This window comes from Leuresthes tenuis, unplaced genomic scaffold (assembly GCF_036924035.1).
Source record: "Leuresthes tenuis unplaced genomic scaffold, fLeuTen1.0.hap1 SCAF_6, whole genome shotgun sequence".
NCBI lineage: Eukaryota > Metazoa > Chordata > Actinopteri > Atheriniformes > Atherinopsidae > Leuresthes > Leuresthes tenuis.
The window spans coordinates 2,656,914-2,675,419 of NW_027325360.1; the positions used below are offsets into that span (position 1 = coordinate 2,656,914).

Sequence of the window (18,506 nt, forward strand, 5' to 3'; positions counted from 1 at the left end):
CTGTAAGTAGTTATGCGTCACTCTGCAGAAGTGTGCCAAGCGAAATGCCTGAAATGCATGTAGCTCCTGTTCCACAGTGAATAAAGCAGATCCCACAGAGAACTGCTACTTACAAAGGTCTATTTGTATAATTAACTCATGATCTTGAGATTATAAAGCTTTAGTGATAATAGGTTAATTATCTATTTAACTTGACATAACAAGGATTATTCTTTTCATGATGATGCATCATTTTATGTCATTATCTTGGGATAGCAAAGCTTGTTTTCTTGAGCTAATGGGTTAATATATTTTGATAATTCAGCCTAGTTACAGTTGGAAAGCCTGAAAGGCAGCTGCAGGTAATAAGCGAGTTGGTTAAACTATTCATGGTGGTCGTTTTCTCAGGTAACAGGTAAACTATATGTCGTGATCTCTAGAAAACAAAAGAGAGATTTCTCAAGAAAACAAGATAAATGAACCTTTGTCATCTCTGGATATCAAAATAATCCACTCATAAATAACCACATCATAGTGAATTCTATTCTCCGCTTCCAGAGTAAAGTTTTTCCATTTTCAGAAGAGTGGAAGTGTGTAAACAGCCCAATCGGTACATAACTCACATAGATATTTTCAAGGCCTGCAGGCAGTGTCTATATGTCTCACTTACTGGTGACTGGGCTGATATTAAACGCCACATATTTTTCACAATAGGAAATATGTTTCTCACACTCAGTTAGGTGGCTTTGTTGCATAAAATGGTAGAAATGGTGATACTGAAGGTAAAAAAACCAGTTTCTTGTTGCAGCTAAAAGCTTGCAGCCAACCTCCAAATAAGCGCCCATTTGTTAGTTATTATAGCTGATTTTTGTGAGCACACACATAGTTGTTGTTGTATGTGTGCCAAATTAAAAAAAAAGTAATAATTATAGTAATAAAACATAAACTGCCCACCTGCAACAGAAAGCAAACATTTTACTTTGAAGAAATGTTAAATTACCCTAATTTTTGTGAAAGCAAGTAGATTAAATAAGCTCTTCTGCCCCTGTGTGTGTGTATATATATAATATATATAATATATATATATTAATAGGAAGAAGTCCAGAGAAAACCTGACATTTTTTAGGAAAATATTTAATATACAGTGACTTAAATAACGATGCTGTTAGCTGTCTGGTCTCACCTCTGAGGTGCATCAAGCCCATACAAAACTAAAGCTGTTTTCACAGTAATATATATGTGACCATAGCGTATAAAGTTGGCTTTTGATCAAATCATTTTGCAAAGCTGCTGAATTATCTCCAGCTGCTGTGGAAAAATGTTTAATACGTTTACTCTGCTTAGAATAACAATTTCTGGGAAAATAAAAACACAAGCATCTATTAACACACAGTAAAAGTCCGGTTATGGGCCTGTTGTGTTGTTTCTCTCTGATGTTTATCACGGCTCTTCCTTACCCTGTAATTATTGGATCAAATTCACATCGCACGTCAATAGAAGCCAAATATGCGTATTCCAGCCCTGGGAATTTACAGCCTGATCTTGGTTTCGTCCTTATATCGCGCTCTGAAACGCAGTTTCACCCCAGCTTGGCCCAGACAGCCACATGTTTGCTTGACCTGACGGATTTTTCTCGTTTTGCAGGCAGATCTTGCAGAATGTGGTCAGTGTTTTGTCGCTTGGAGGATGGTTTGTCCCTGATCATGTCCTCAAACTCTTCACACTGACGCAGAGATAATTACCAAGTCTGCATGCTCCTCTCCTTTTCCTTTTTTATGGGCACCCATTTCTAATTATGCACTTCGGGGGAAGTTGGGGTCTGTTTTTCATAATTAATTTTTTTGCTTACAACGTGTAAAGGCTGCTGTTTCCCAGACCTGTGCCTCCTCCTCCACCAGCACCACCTCTGTTTAACTTGTGTTTTTAAGTGGAAAATACTTTTATCATTATGAGATATACCACTGCTGCAGCTATGAAACAAATAGCAGAGTTTGCACCAGTGGAGGGAGGGAAATCTGTTTTTTTGTTAAGTGATTATGTTTTCAGTGAGGCTGCCAGCAGCTCTGGCACATATGCTCATTTAAGTGACTGGGAGAGTGTTTTTTTTCTTGATGGTTATTGTTTTCAGTGCCACCTTTAAGAAAATCAGTTGAAATAACGAAACGATTCACTTTAGACAGTCGAAGCAGCCCACACACACATAACTTCTCGATGTATGGAATAAGCACTAATAAAGTTTGAGTTCACGAAGTTTTAAAATATGGTGAACTCCACAAGTCCTCTGAGGAGGAATTATTAGACAACAGGCACCTGGAATCACTTATGTGAAAAGAAAGTCTCTCGAAATATTACTTCTTTGCCTTCGAACACATTGTTCTGTGAACAAAACCAACTTGTTGTATGTTACAGTGTTGCAGGATGGTTCACTTTTCAGCTTTTAGTAGCTTTAAGTTAAACATCTAAGCTAGATATCTTGAAATAAATAGAGGCGTAATAAATATCAAAGTATTTAAAGGGTTACAGTCCTGCACCTTAAATATTTAAGTAACTTAGCTGCAGCTTTTGTATCTTTCAGCTTAGAAATATAGTGAAATAATGATGTATTTTGACTAGAAATGACTGGTTTCCTTTCAGCTGCAAACATGCATCTATAATAAGTTCCTTTCAACCTGTGAAAAAATCCTAATGTTCTCTTTTAAAAAGGTTTTTTAACAGGAAAAATGTATCTGATGTGGTGTCTGGCTAATGGACCCCTGATCCCATATTTACATTTATGTGCTTTCTGCTACAAGCAAATAAGGAAACGTTGGGGCACCATGTGGCCTTTGTTGCACTTTATAATCCTTTCTCTGGCCTTAATACTGTGAAAAGGACTGAAAAAACAACATTAAGCTTTGCATGGAGCTAAATATCAGAATACAAAAAGCAGAAAGTCATGGAAATGAGAGTTTTTTTTACGTCTGGGGCTGAATAATAGCCCAAAATCCTCCAACTTATACTTAATGTGGCAGATTTAGGTGCAAACAATACGCTTCGGACACATAAAGAACAAATGAAATTTAGAGGCACACTTCTCTTCCAAAATAAAGCTATTGTAATTGATAGTGTTGGTATTTCTTACAGTGCTTCTTATGCAGAAGCAGCACAGCATGGAGAAAGATTTGTTACAGCAGATGGGGACTGATCTGTGTGCTTCACCATGAGCTCTCCTTCCATTCCCAGCATGTGTTTTTCCATCACACACAAACACACACCCTAACAAGTCACTTTAAACCTACATGAAAGAAAATCACAGCCTTCCTTATACATATAAAATGGAACATTTCCCTGATCCTGAAAGACTTGAGCAGAAAGGAGGAATTCTCACCTGAATATATATTTTTTCCTGTTTTAAATGTATTTTAAATGCAGTTGATTCTTGTTCGGTTATAGTATGCGTTAAAGTCTTTATGGACCTTCTGCAGAACATGAGCCCGAAGTGAAGATGTTTCTTGATGTGTTTTATCCCTCAAGTTTGGACCTTGCCGTTGATATATTTAGCTACATATAAAAGCCAGAGAATGACTTGAAGAGGAGCATTTTAGAGTCAGTTTGTGTGAAGAAAAGTGCCGTGAACTGAATCATTTGGGTTATGAATACGGGATTTTTCTTCTTCTACAGTATTGGTGATAAAATCGTCCACTGGGGGTAATTTTTCCTCTTAATTTGACCATAACTCTCACAGTATTGCAGCAAATGGCATGATTTTTGGTGAGGAACATTCATTTGACATATAATTTGAAATTATGATTTAAAAATCTTCGCTAGGTCAATAATACACTAATATCCTGTCACTGTGGGTAGTTTTTGATGCTGCACAAAAACTAAATATGCATCAAAGTCAGTTATGTTACTAATCTTTGAAATATCCAAGACTGTGATAAAAAAAGATAAAAAATCTCCTGTTTCCAGTCATTTTTTATAGTGAAAATAGGTAATTTAGTGTTTTCCCCTCCTAAAATCAGTGACTTCATCTCTTTAATTGGAACTTAAAGAGTTAAAATCTTGATTTAAAAAAAGAAAAATTAGTAGTTTTGATCAGGGCTGAAGTGGATTAACAGATCTGTGTAAAAAAAAATAAAAAATCTTGATTAATTTGACATATAATTTGAAATTATGATTTCAAAATCTTTGCTAGGTCAATAATACACTAATACCCTGTCACTGTGGGTAGTTTTTATGAAAATCTGATGCTGCACAAAAACTAAATATGCATCAAAGTCAGTTATGTTACTAATAACAGCAGGTAAAAAATCTCCTGTTTCCAATCATTTTTTATAGTGAAAATAGGTAATTTTGTGCTTTTCCCCTCCTAAAATCAGTGATTTAATCTCCTTAATTGGCACTTAAAGAGTTAAAATCTTGATTTAAATTTTTTTTTAGTAGTTTTGATCAGGGCTGAAGTGGATTAACAGATCTGTGTAAAAAAAACAAATGATCTGATATATTTTTACAGCAGTTTTACAGCCACGAACGCCGTGAAAGGACCTTTTTTTGACCCCAGAAGGGTTAGCTGACCGACGTTTGGCTAACATTAAACTGAAAACGTGCGCTCGTGTAGCAAAGTTACGACCAGCAATCCGAACGCGAGGAACAACTAGTCTGCTTCTCACTTTCTCCTTTTTTAATTAAAGTACAGTAGATTTCATATCAGTGCACATATGTACAGACACAAAGTAAAAGAGGAACAAAAATGAGCACAAACACACGCACACACACACACACACACACACACACACACACAACATGCGCAGGAGCAGAAGAGCTTATTTACCCTTCCTGCTTTCCTCTGAGCCAAATCACTCACATATGATCGACTTCTGAGAACAGCAGCTGAGATAAATGGACTGGAAGGCACATGGGCAGTCATAGGATATTGTAACCTGTGTTTAATCTCAGATTTCCAAAAATTAAAAAAAAAAAAAGAAAGAAAGAAAAATGTACAATTCTTCTAACAGTGACTCTTAACAACATAAATACTGTGCTGGAAAAAAATGAAGCGTTTTTTTTCCCTCTGCAGTCTCTCTCTGTAAACATTGAAAAATGCAAATCAAGTCTCTTCAGTTCTCAACGTGACAACATCAAAATAACAACAACTGCTCCGTCTGAGGCCCGGCCGCCTCACGCAAACCTCTCCAATGTCTCCTTCTCATCTGTTTTACGTTTGAAGGTGTGAACAGTGCTTAGTTTTAGATCCAGTCGGGGTGTGTGTGTGTGTGAGGGGGGGGTGATGGGATGGGATGGGGTCAGTGCTCCGACCATCAGAAGAGGCTGGTCAGTGTGGTCTGTGACGGGCTCCGGCACTCGTGGACGTCCATGCCGCCTGGCACTGAGGTGAGTACAGAGGTCACAGTGGGCATGGTGGGGTTGGTCAAGTCCGTGAGGGTGGTGGGGGTGCTGGAGGGGCTCATGGAGGCGTTGGATATCTCTGAGGCTGGGCCTGAGGGAGTCCCGCCTTGCAGCGTGGAGCCATCGGACGCCTTGTCCACCCCGGAGCTCTCCTGCCGCAGCAGGTTCCTCCTGAACTTGGCGCGAGCGTTTTGGAACCAGACCTAAAGAAACATAACGTCAGTGTTGACCCTTCGAAGTCCATTAAATGAATTAAAGTTTAAAAACTGTCATCATATGATTTACTGGGTCAGGCAGAAGTTGAACTGGATCATCCAGAGCGCGTTTCCTCCAAAGCAACTCAAATAAAAGCAGAATAAGCGGCTGAATTTCAGAAATGGTCGTCTCATGAGCTTCAATTCCATTGAATTTTAAGATAGAATCTTCATAAGAAAATATAATTTAACCTAAACAGCCAGAGATGGGGGATTAATTTCATTTAATCGATCCCCAGGACGGTTAAATGATCCCACCTGTGTAAAGTTTACTGTTAGATTTCTTCCTCCAAACCACTGATGAAAGTCCAAATTATGCACCCAACTTGTATTTTTAACAGGAACGTAAGGTGATGATGGATTACTTCGTACACCGCTGTGAGCACAGAATGAAAATGTGGAACAGTAAGTGGAGACCTGAGGCTGCCTGAAAGGTGGGGAAAAGTCTTTCGGTGTCTGGGAATGTGTGACTTCTGGTTAGCTGTGAGGTAAAAACAGATGAGAACGCCGACTCCAGCAAGGAAAGACAGCATCAGACTGTGGTTCAGATGCTCAACGTGTTCCTCCGGACCGGCTCTGCTACAACGTTAGGAGGAACGTTGGCACAAAGTGGTTAATTTCACAATGTTTTCTGTTTTCTACCAAGTCTGCAGAGAGAAATACGGAAGGTGTCTGTGTTTTAATCAGGATTCTGGTGCAGATTATAGCAGAGACCCTCCGGTCCATTTGGGGTCTTTTAGGTTCTGTTTTTCTGGCTCGCTGCTTATCTTTTGTGGCAAATTCTTCGTGCTTTCATTAGGACATAAACCTGTTGTAAATCCACTTTGCAATAACATCTCAGATGGAGCATTTTGCAGCAGAAGCACCACATGGTTTCTCAGGGACCGGAGAACAAAACGGACCTAAAGCAACACAACGTCGCTGTGATTCTTTCTTTTAATCTATATTAATGAATTTCTTTATTTTATTCTGACGTTTATGCAGAGAAGTGCGGCACGGGGGGGGGGGGGGGGGGGGGGGGGTTCAGAGCATATCATCAGCATCAATGCTTACAAAGACTCTTTCCCCAAATAAAAACTGCTTCCACTAGAAAAGTTATTTAAAAACAAATCCTGGTCTTTGTCTGGTCCGGATCGATTTTCTTTGTGCTTACACTCAGGCGACATTTAGCTGCGACAGAAGAAGGGATTTTCATTTCACTGAGGCAGTAGCCAGGAATTAGACCAGGCCCATGTGTGCCGTTTTCACGCTGGGTAATTTGTGTGAGTTGTAAAATGTTGAAGTGGCCAAAATACACATAAATATAAAATATGGGCCTTGATGTTGTGGAACTCCGAGCAGAGCCACATTATCGCCACCAGCACAACTTTTCCCTCCCTTTTTTCCCCTTTCAGAGCAGCCACCAGTAAGCATCTCCCTGTGTGTTTTTAAAGTGTTTGCAAAATGTTCTGACTGGAGTGGAGGATGAAAGCGTGCTTAAAAACACAAAGTCAGGGTTCTCTTCTGCTGTTTATAAAAGTTATAAAAGCCTTTACTTTCGCACGGAAAAATGAAGCCTCCTCTTTTATGTTTGCACAGAACAATATGGAGCCCTGGCTTCCTGTGAAAAAATGATTATCGACCTGTCTGCAATGTGCCGGGATGAAAGAAGCCGTGGATCCAGTCATTATTCTCATCTTTGCTACAAGATTAATGTTTTCCTTCTCTCCAGCAACCTGTTTCAGAACAGCGCACTGCTGAACCAGCTTCATGCTTCTCAGTGTCCCCGACGGTCGCTGATCGCCATTTATTGTTCATTTTCAGAGGATAGGTTTCGCCCTTTAGCAGGAGAAGATAAAGAAAGCTGCATGCGTGATCCGGAGCGTGAGCGACGCCGTGTTATGAGCCGAGTGTTGGAGTCCTGATGGAGCCATGGGACACAAACGACAGCAGAGGCACTTCAGCTGGAATAACAGGCACGAAAACCCAAACGCATCAAAGCAAAACGCCTGCTTTGTTTCCCGCAAGCGTTAATTAAAGCAAGAGGGGTTTTTTTCTTCCCCTTTTCAGAAAAAACTTCTATGCAGAAGCCTTTTTGTCTAATTTTTGTCCTTTTCAGCACCCCAGATAATTTCCTGTCGTCTCTGGAAGAAATCAAGACTTTTCTGCTTTTCATCCCACATTCATCATCATGAAATCACATAAAGGCGAGAAACACACCACAACTAGGCTTAATTTGCATTATCTGCAAGCTCATCATCTGCTTTTCCAATTAATTTTTTTCTTTTTAACTCAACTGTCTTTGAATAATTGAGTCTATTTTATTGTGTTTCTTCCATTTGAAAAAAATCAAATCTGAGCTCAAAAGAAGCAAGAAAATCAATTGATTGTTTCAAGTTGAACTTGAAATGAAATAACTGAACTGTCAGGAAAATCTTCCTTGTTTTATTTTACGATTGGAGGCGATTTGATTTGCTTTGGACCTGTTGTTATACTTTCCCCTCAGTGCAGAGACGCTCTGAGGCTTGTGGCTGCCGGGTTACCTGTAAGACCCGCTTGGTGAGGCCAGTCTTCTGGGCCAGCTGCTTGAGGTCCTTGGCATCCGGGTTGTGGTTAATGGCAAAGTAGGATTTCATTGTCCGCAGCTGGTGGTGCTTGAAGGACGTTCGCATGCGTTTGGTCTTCTGACTGGAGCTGTACTGGGAATCCCGGTCCATGGACTCGCCGTCGTTCTCGTTGCAGCTCAGCGCTGCAGGGGACAAAGTGAAAAGAGCAGGTCAAGAAAGTGCAAACTGATGGTCATTCCCTCCCGTTTTTCTCCCCATTATCGTGTTCTGGGGTCAAACCGAAGCTGCATGTTTGCTTCTAACACTGAAAGAGGAGGTCACTTCCAGATCAAATGCATTTAGAAGTTAAACGTTGTCTTTTCTGATTGAAATTTTCCTTTAAAGGACTTTTTCAAACACTTGTTGCAAATTTCGCGGCTGTGATGCGATATTATGTCAGAGTCATCTGACAATAAAGTGGCATCATCACTGTTTTCCATCAGCAATCAAACATCATGTTGTTAGGAGCAAACCAGCAGCTCTGAATGGACCCATGCATCGTATATAGAATAGATTTAGCATTTTAATACTATCATGTGGACCTTTTAAATATTATAAATTGTGCTTCAGGCCTGATTCTGAATTTACTCATAGCAACAATGACCACGAATGAGACAAGTTCAGTCAGTAAGACGATAAGATGCTGCGTACTGCACTGTATTTGGTGTTTTTGTCCATCTTTGGTTGATTCATTTGTTCATTTTTTAGTTTCCTGCTCAACAAATCGATCCTTTGCCTCAATTTAAATCCATAAAATCAATGCAAAGAGAAACTGTGACCATACAGCTGTTTCTTCCAGCTGCAGCACATCTTCCTCTTCTCACCACATGTGTCTGTGTGTCTGTGTTCTCTGTGTTTCTGTCTGGGAAAGAGGTGTAAGCCCATCTTCGGCAAACACACACACACACACACAGACAACGACACACATCTATTTGTCCCTGCCTGCAAATTTCTTGGCAATACTCAAGGTGTTGCTGCATGCATAACAGTTCGTGTTCAATATCAGAACGCTGCAAATTATGAATATGAAGTGAGTGAAAACCATCAGAATAACACTTCACTTAATTAGCCCATACACACCAGGCAGAACAAATGTTGCTTTCTGGCCAAAGCATATGCTGAAGCGTTTTAACAAAACACAACCAAAAAAAGCAGCTTGTCAGTGGTTTCCTGCTAATCTCGTCATGCTCCAGCAGAAAGCCCAGAGTTAAAGGGACTGGATGCTTTAAACTATGTCTGAACACAGTCAGTTGTTCAGGTGAAGCTCTGATGTTGTTCCTGGCTGTAAACAGAAGATGGCGCACTACCTCTTCACTGCCATCAGTGGGCCTCACATTCATCTTCTTTCCTTTTCCTTCCAAGCAGGTAAAATGATCTGAATATGTTTTATTTAACAGCTCTACGTGTGTCACATCCTTTGAAAAAGGGGTCATAAGAAGAGACAAAAGTGATGTTTGAGGTCCAGGAAGAGAATAAAAGGAAGGCGCTTTGAAAACAAGTCGCTCCACTTGTTGCAGTAATTTTAACCTAAACTTACTGAGCTGTTTGGTAGTTTTACAGAAGAGAAAAGTTAAAATCCTCTAAATTGTCTCTTTAATTATGATTACGTTTAGATTTTGAGATAATTGTGGATCTCAACCGAAACGAAGGAGAGTTAAAACATTTAAAAAAGTGAGATTGAAGACAGAAACCGCTGCTGTTTCTGTGCTTCCTGGTCTCTGTTCCAGTGAATAACTCATCAAATCACACTGATCTGGCAGGTATACATCCATTTTGGCCTGGTCCCAATGCAAAGAGGCTTCACCAGCATGTGTGTGTGTGTGTGTGTGGGGGGGGGGGGGTGGGGGGGGGGGGGTGTAGATGTCTATGGAGCCTGACAAGTGGAAAAGGGTGAAAGCGAAAGCCAGAACATTAAAAAGAAGAAGAAGAAAAGAAATCTTTCACCCCCCCAAAAAAAGACGATGGAGAAAGTGAAAAAAAAAACTCTTCAAACATCAACAGACTATTAACAGTGATTATTTCCTCATTTAAGAAGTTGAAGGCTCCCAATTTGTTTAGCAAATAAATGTTAATGTTAAGTCACACACGAAGCTGGAAAAAAGTCCACATAATTAACAGCTGTGGCTAAATTATTCATCTGCACTTCTTTCTTCAAACTGTTGATATAATTCTCTGCAGCTCCTTCTTTTCCTGCATTTCTTTCTCTCTTTTTTGCCTTGCCTCACTCTTGGCTCACATGCTTTTCACGTGGCTCGTAGAGGTTTGGTTTACACAGAAATTTCCTGATGTATCTCCGTTTAAACTGTGTGATCGTGCGCGGTTTCCTGCAGGCGGGAGAGAACAGAAGTGCACGTAGCCTAATGCAAATAAAACGGGCTTTAAGCTTAATATTAAACTTTGCGTCCGCGTGGAGGTGTCAGAACATATTGTTCTGTCACCAGGACGGCTTTGAACCAAACCTACTGTGGTGAAGTGGTGAGAAACTCTGAATATTACAGCAATAAATGCTCTAAAATAAACGAATATATTGTAAATTCTATGCGTAATAAATTTCTACAGTGAAGTTTTATTTATTTATTTTTTCTAATTTTGTAAAATAGTTTATTTTTCAGATAAAAACACGACAGGTACAGCCCCAAAGTGCTTTTAAAGAAATCAAAACGTCTTTGAAAGACCACATCATTCAGTTGGAAACGCGCTTTCTTACCTGCGTTGTAAGCGGCCAGCTCGGCCCCCGGCCCCGGGCTTTTTCTTTTCCTGGGCCGACCTTTCTGCACTGTCCCCACACCGTTGAAGTAGGATAGTCCTAGAGTGTTGGCCGGGCCCAGGCCTTTGTGTGGGACCACGTCCGCGTGGTTAAAATGTGTCTGATATTCTCCCTGAATGAGAGTTTCAAAGTGCAGGCGACAGTACACCAGGCTGTCCTTCATGCCAAAGTGGTCCCCGGTGGTGAGCATCTTGCTGCAGGTGGTGCAGGTGAAGCAGTTGAGGTGGTAGACCAGGTCCCGGGCCCGCATCACCATCTCCGAGGCCGAGATCCCCAGATGGCACCTGGCGCATCTCTGCACCGAAAATCTTCTGCGGACAACACAGAAACCTCATCAGCGGCTGGACGCAGCGCCTGGGCCCGTGGAGCCACACTCCGGCCCCGGGTGAGTAAAAGAAGCTGCGGGGCGCGCGAACTCCAAAACTTTGGCCATATTAAAACTGTACATCGAGTTCGAAAGAACACATGAAATACTTCTATGGCTGCATTCATTTATTTTTCACAGGACCAGCGTCTCTCAGAGCTGGGCTGGTGAGGGGGGAGTTTCTAACCCTTACATTAACTCTCATTATCAGCTTTCAGTGGAGTTTAAGGCCAAAGGAAATGTCAATTTTACATAGACTGTTTTTTTTAGTCTTATTTGTTACGAGAAATACTTTCAAAATGTGGCACGACGACCATATTAAATGATCAGGTCTGATGCCAGCGTCGATTTTATAAACCTTTCTGCTTGTTATTTTTATAATGAGGCTAATTTGTGCAAATTACACATTTTCGGTTTATTTTTTTCCCCATTCAGGTAATTTTTAGAATATTCCTTCCTCGCTCATAGGCCACATCGTGTTTTTATTTTTATTATTTTTAATTCAAATTTCGCCTATTGCGTCATTAAAATGAACCACAGAATTAGAACTCATCTCCACATTTAAAAAGCCAAACAACACAGATTGCGCCCGCGCGCTCCCCTACCTGTAGTAGTCCTCCTTGCAGTAGATGCTGCCGTCCTTGCTGAAGCAGGTGAGCTCGGACTCCAGGTTGAGTTTACACTCGCAGCACTTGAGGCAGCGCATGTGCCACTGTTTGTCCACGGCCAGAAGGTAGTAGCGGTCCGCGATCTTCCTGCCGCAGCCTGCGCACAGAGCCACGCGCTCGTTGGTCATACACGGCATGGACTGCGGTGAGGAGGGCAGCCGCGTGAGGTCATAGGAAAAGAAAAGAATTACAGAGTGAAACATTCAGCCAAGAAGAGAGTAAATGCTCTGAAATCCAGGAGGCTAAAAGGTGGCATCTCTAAAATATTAGCATCTGAAATAGCCTGAACGTGACGAGCACGGCTACACGCACATGGCAAAACTACAGAGCTATTCTGAAGAAATGTTTTAAGATATTTATTAATAAAACAATGACATATTTCCACGGTATGGACGATGCAATACATGGATGATAATGTGATTCTACTTTAAATGCAAACTCCATTTTACTATCAGAATATAAACCTTTAGAAACATTGAATTAATATGAAGTAAACGGTGGCCTTTAAAGAGAAGCTATAATGAATAATATGAAGCATGCAGCTAAGGGTACAGCAGACTGAGAAGTTAACATCTTTCTCTTATAAAGATAAATACCAACAGCTGTAATTTCAGGATAAAGTAACACCGAGGACTGATAACACGCTTTGTGTGTGGTCACAAAGGCCGGTGTGGTGAAAAAGAGGCTTTATCACGAAAACTGAAGCTTTGTGGAGGCTCAACGTTATTTCCAGCGGGCCTCTACCAACAGAGCGCACACATGACCAATAATTTGGATGGTAGGAACCTCAGTCTGGGGCTTTTCTCTTTGCCGATCATGGTTTTATTTCCAGGGCTGCACATTTCTGTGCTCGATGCAGCTATTTATTAAAGAGTGGCCAAATTACCGTTTAAATACAACCGAGTTAAACTAAATATCAGTGGTAAACCTGTCGCGCTGTTTTCCAATTATTTGCGTATTCTAAAAGAAAAAAATAGCAATTTAGTGATTTAAAAGGACGTTATTCAAAATATACTTTTAAAGATGGACTTTGTGGGCGAGTTTAGTTTTGAAGGCACCACAAAACTCAGAGGAAATGGCCAAATTTTCTTAAAATAAATCCATAAAATAATATTGAATTTTAGGGGAACTTTTTTCCCGATGATCTCAAAGCTGGTTTGTTATATTTGGAGCTACACTGAGGCTAAAAGAAGTTTTCGGTTGAACTGCTGCTGCTGCAGAAACCTCGGATGGCTTCGCCTGTTGCAGCACATTTAGGACACAGCAAAATCAAAAATAAAAGTCTCCATGAGCTTCGATTCAACTTAAAAGCAGATGATTTGGAGCTGGAGGTGTGCAGCCGCTGTCACATGCTTGCAGGCTGCCACGCTGCCTGCTCCAACAAACCGAGAGGGCCAAACAAGCGTCGCCTACCGTCTCGGATTCTCCCATATCGATGGCTGAGCTGATGGCTGCTGACTCGCCCTTTCCTCTCCGGTCCATTTCTTCCACCACACCGTGCACGTCGCCTCCAGGGAGGCCATGGAAAAGCATCGTTGCTGCAGACGGGAGGATATTATAACTGTTCTCTTCGGATCTGCAAGCCAGGATGTCCATCAGAAGCAAAACCCCGCGCAATAACGCTGCTGGAAATTCTCAATTTTGGGCTTTTTTTCCTTTCTTGCGATGACAAGTGAGAAATCCAGATCAGAGAGGAAAAAAATATGAGGAAAAAACTGGGCACGTGTTCTCCACACTACGTTTCATCTGCCAATGGAAACCGTCATCCGAATCTCTGCAGTTCTCATTATTAATAAGCTATGACTAATTCATTAAGGTTACTTTTTTATGGAATCTATTCTCTCTCAGGTAGGATTTTTCGTTGTTACCAATTGATTTGTCTCTCTTTTATTCCCATTTATGGGAAATTGACATACCAACTGTGGAAGCCCCCGTTGCACGGCTCTAAGCAGCGGAGCCTCCTCCTCGCTGGAGTAATATTTCAGGCTTTCGACAGTCTGCAAAGCATTGACAAAATGGTCCTTTTTCTTCTTCTGCGGGACACAGAATAACTACACAACCGGCACCATGAGAAGCTGAGCAGCAGGCTTCACAAAAACAAGGTGTATTTCAGAAAAGCTGCCACAGAGGCCGTGAGAAATTCTTCTTTTCCTCTCGCACGGTCGAAAGTCCAAAATGATGCTTTCAGCGGCAGGAATATGTCGCGCAAACTACTTTTGCCTGGTGGAGAAAAACGGAAAAAACACCAAAAACGCAGTCTTTGCTTTATAAAATCCCGCAGGTCGTCTGAGAGAAACAGTTTTCCTTTGAGTTAATGTTTTGTCTTTTGCCAGGGAGGCTGCGTGCGTGCGCGTATCAGCAGAAGAGGAGGAGTTGGCTGGAGTTGACTGATGAAAGGCGAGTGTTTGCTGGACCCCCAAAACCGCCGGTCCTCCTTCTCAGGTCCCGGTTGGACTCCCCGCTCCTTATCTACGGGGCCCTATTACGTCACGACGCATCATTTATGTTCATTGGCTGTTCCGCCGTCACGGAAATGTTTGGCTGTACTTTTACCGAGCGGTGTGAGAAAGCAGCCCGTTTTGCCCCTGTTATGCACGGACCACCGGCCACCCTCTGCCCCCCCCCCCCACCTCCTCAGCCGTCCATCCGCAGCTGCAGCTTGAAGGGGCCGTTTAAGAGGAAAGTGCAGAGGACTTGGAGCAGGAGAGAGGAGGCTATTCCAAGGTGTTAGAATTGTTTGTGTACGAGCGTGTTTATGTGTGTGTGCGCGCGCACTGAGGAGGTCTGCTGGGACTTTCACTCAAATGACAAGCAGAGAAGGTTACACAGCACCACACCGTTGCTACCCCCCCCCCCCCCTCCCCATGCCACCAAAGGGCTCTGTGCACAACTCCATTAAGTCTACCAAAGACGTACTTTTTTTTTCTTATTCTTTAAATTTTAATAATTTAGTTTAAAATAAGTATAAAAAAGTTTAGAAAAAAAACTATTAAACAAAACACAAAAACAAAAGCAACTCCCCCCTCCCGGAGCTGTAAATTTAGCTTTTTACAAAGCACACACACCTTCGTCATGTCACTTTAAATGTGGGTGAGAAGGTGTAAATGCTGCCCCCCCTCCGGGCTCAAAACTCAGCCAGAAAGCTTGTTTTAAATAAAAATGAATAAATAAATGTTGAATTAAAAGTACTAAAATACTGAAACTACCGCCCCTAAAAAAAGAAAAAGCTGACCGCTGAACTTCATGGAATTTGGGCTTTAAATTCAACCTCAGCGCGCATAAATGAACTGATTTTTGGGGTTCTTCGCTTGAAATGATGTTCAGATTTTTGCAGAAAGAGCTCCATCTCCTGAACTTCTCAGTGTGACTCGATATCATTTGCAACCCAGCAGCTTTCCTCATGTATTTCCACCCCCAGACGGAGCGCGCATTTTGGTAACAGCAGCGGGAGCTGCAGCGTGGGGCTGAAGTGATCCCGGATCCGCGCGTTCTAATTAGCTCTCTGCTCTTAATTGGGAGGGGTGGGGGTGGACTTCGTCATCAGAGGACGTGTTTGAGGACTGGAGGAGAGGTTTGATCTTGCACAAAAGATGGTAGTTGCAGTGGTGTAGAAGAAAATGACATGTTATCTCACCGGGGCTCTGGCTTTAGCTGCTTTGGAAGTCATTTCAAGCACTGAAATTCATACAACTGTTTGAAATACTGACTTGTCCTTTGTGGAGTTATATTGAGGGTTTATGCGCGAGGACACAGTGTCATCTATTTATTTGATTATATTTTCTAATATATTATTGAAAAAGAAAACGTCATATTTGATGGAAGCTACATATATATATATATATATATTAGTGCTACCTGTCCCCATCCCTGGCGGAAACGCTTGCGTTTAGGCAATTGTGAAGTTTTATAGCGCAAATATGATGTTAAGCTCCTAAATCCTTATGCAAATCACCTCCTCTGTAATACCCTTAATTGAATACATGCATATTTATCATCTGCGTTTTCTATCTGCTATAATGCTGGAGTTATACATTAAACATAGCGGCACCGGGCATGTCTGCGGGCGTATATGAAATATGATATTAGGTGATTAAGGACAGAAAAAATATCTTAAGATTAGTGGGAAAAAGGGTTTGCGTGCATTTGAATCTCAGAGGCTAGACTGGCTTGTTCCTGTGGTTTATCTTAAGAAGAATTAAAGAAGAACGCAGCATTTATTTTTTCGAGAATTTATGTAAATATGGGTCCGCACTAAATACAGTATGTTGGAATAATTTCAGTAATATTTACAGCAGATGAGAAAAGTCAAAACATGCCAAATAATAACGGTGTCAAGAGTGTTAAATAACTTTGCTTTTTTTTTTAGAAATGTTCAGTAAAACGATTAATCTGGGTACAGAAATAGGGAAAAAAAGGTAACACTGAACATATTTTTGCCCCCTACACGCGCACACACACACGCACGCACATAGTCTTTTCTTTTTTAACGTGGGGGGCAGTAGACTCACATCTTCAGAAGTGGAGGATATAAAGATGGCAGAAAGAGAATCAAATGGGAGCCATAAGCAGCACCAAGGACTGGCACTGCGCTCTCTGCTGTCTGTGCCACTTCCCTCAGTTTGCACCACTGCAAGGTCATTTCATCAATATTCCCATCATACAGAAGCTGAGGAGCTACAAAAGGGTGACCCTCATCTGCATCCCCGCTCAGAGCAGAATACACAGGCTCAAAAAAAGAAAAGAAAACAGAAAGCTCATTAAGAATTCATCCGACCACAGAGCTCCAGCCTCTAAAAACCAGCGGTGATTATGCCTTTAAACTGACTTCTGAGGCTATAATTAATGCAACATTTGACAAAAGTCAACCAGATTTGACATGAATTTCGACCATTCGTTTAAATATTAAGTGTTGATCAGGTCATTCGGGGTTATGTTGAGTTTTAAATGGAATTAGATTTAACTTGTTCTTTTGTTATGGATAAACTAAACTGAATTATATATGATTATAATTTCTTATTCTCACAACTATGCCTTTTTAATAAGATTAGCTCAAAGTGCATTAAAAAAAGATGTATATACTTCATATATATATATACTTTACAGCAGTAAGGTCCACCTCCAAAAATGGGTAAATGCCAACAATAATATCAGTAAATTAATTTTTGCTTATCTGTGTCTTAGAAAATGTTCAGAAGTGACTGATTACGTCTTCTTTTATTGAACTAATCTGGCTTCTTTCTACAAACACGAACACACAAAATACATTTTAAGATGCTGATATTTAAAATGATTGAAATCATCAGACTCAAGATCTATTTAATGCAGTTAACGCTGCAGTAGCTTAATAAGTAAATATTATAATAATAATGCAAAACTACACTACACCTGAAAATAATCAGAACAAATATTAAACTGAGGGCTGCTTTGATGCCAGAACTATTTATTCGGTGTTTTCTTTAAAAACGCACTCCAACTGGAGCTGTTTTGAGGCTCTGCACAGAGGAAATAAACCCACCAAATATGTTACTTTCTATAGGAGTTGAAATCTAACCTGGACTAGTAAAGCCAAAGTTAAACCAGTTGAAGTCCATCAATCCTGTGGGAGACCAACTTTAACACTTTGTTGAAAGCATGTCATTTCGACCAAATGCACCCTGTGCATGTGCACGTATGTGCACGCACGTGCACGTGGTTCAGGGTGTTTAGTGGGCTGCGTTGCTGCTTGTCAACTATCAAAATGCTGATGCAGCTCCCTGATTATGCCTTGTCCTGTAATGATTTCCAAATGAGTCGGCCATCAATAACACAAATCTGCATTTCTCTGAAAACATCTTCCTCGTCTTGCGTCTTTTTGATCTCTCGCAGTTTTTAATTGTGTGCTTTATAAAGGTAGAAGGGAGGTGTCAGGGTGCATGGCTCTAATGGGATGCTGCTGTGGAGGTGGGGAGTGGGTTACACTCTCTCTGAGGAGAAGTCGGCTGTAATTAAGAAAAGGAACAAAGCAGAGGAGACTAAAAACACATGAAAGGAGGGGGAAAGTGAATCACTTAATCACTGTATGTCCGTGCTGTTGCTGCCACGTAAACAGAGACTTCTGATGCACGGGAGCAGTCGCACACAAGAGTTGTTCAGACAGCACACCTGAGCCTCTCACATGTCACTCATGCAGAAAGGCTGTTTCCATACAGGGAGCAACAGAACCATCAGATTCATTTAATCTGAGCAAATGACATCTATAACGTCTTATCGGTCGTTCCTAACCTGGGGCTTGGGGCCCAGTAAAGGGGTAAAAAACCCAGTAAAAAACCTTTAACAGAAATCCAGGAGCATTATTTGGCAGATGAAAAAAAACCTTTAACAGAAATTCTGGAGCATTATTTGGCAGATGAAAAAAACCTTTAACAGAAATCCAGGAGCATTATTTGGCAGATGAAAAAACCTTCAACACAAATTCTGGAGCATTATTTGGCAGATGAAAAAAACCTTTAACAGAAATCCAGG

General features: G+C 41.1%; 1 protein-coding gene across 1 annotated transcript; it reads right to left on the reverse strand.

Annotated features, from left to right (window-relative positions):
• Window positions 1-4,985: 4,985 nt before the first annotated feature.
• lhx2b (LIM homeobox 2b) lies at window positions 4,986-14,428 on the reverse strand. Its single transcript, XM_072386897.1, has 5 exons — window positions 13,419-14,428; window positions 11,943-12,145; window positions 10,914-11,284; window positions 8,144-8,349; window positions 4,986-5,570 (listed from the first exon to the last, which is right to left on the reverse strand). Exons 1-5 carry the CDS (start codon window positions 13,599-13,601, stop codon window positions 5,280-5,282), a joined length of 1,254 nt encoding a protein of 417 aa, XP_072242998.1. The 5' UTR covers window positions 13,602-14,428; the 3' UTR covers window positions 4,986-5,279.
• Window positions 14,429-18,506: the final 4,078 nt, after the last annotated feature.

What these genes read in the sequence shown, in the direction of transcription:
- lhx2b (XM_072386897.1), bottom strand. Translation starts at nt 13,601, where the DNA reads ATGGACATCCTGGCTTGCAGATCCGAAGAGAACAGTTATAATATCCTC. An exon ending in GCTGGCCGCTTACAACGCAG is followed by an intron (nt 8,350 to 10,913) that starts GTAAGAAAGCGC and finishes TGTCCCCTGCAG; the next exon opens with CGCTGAGCTGCAACGAGAAC. An exon ending in TCACCAAGCGGGTCTTACAG is followed by an intron (nt 5,571 to 8,143) that starts GTAACCCGGCAG and finishes ATGTTTCTTTAG; the next exon opens with GTCTGGTTCCAAAACGCTCG.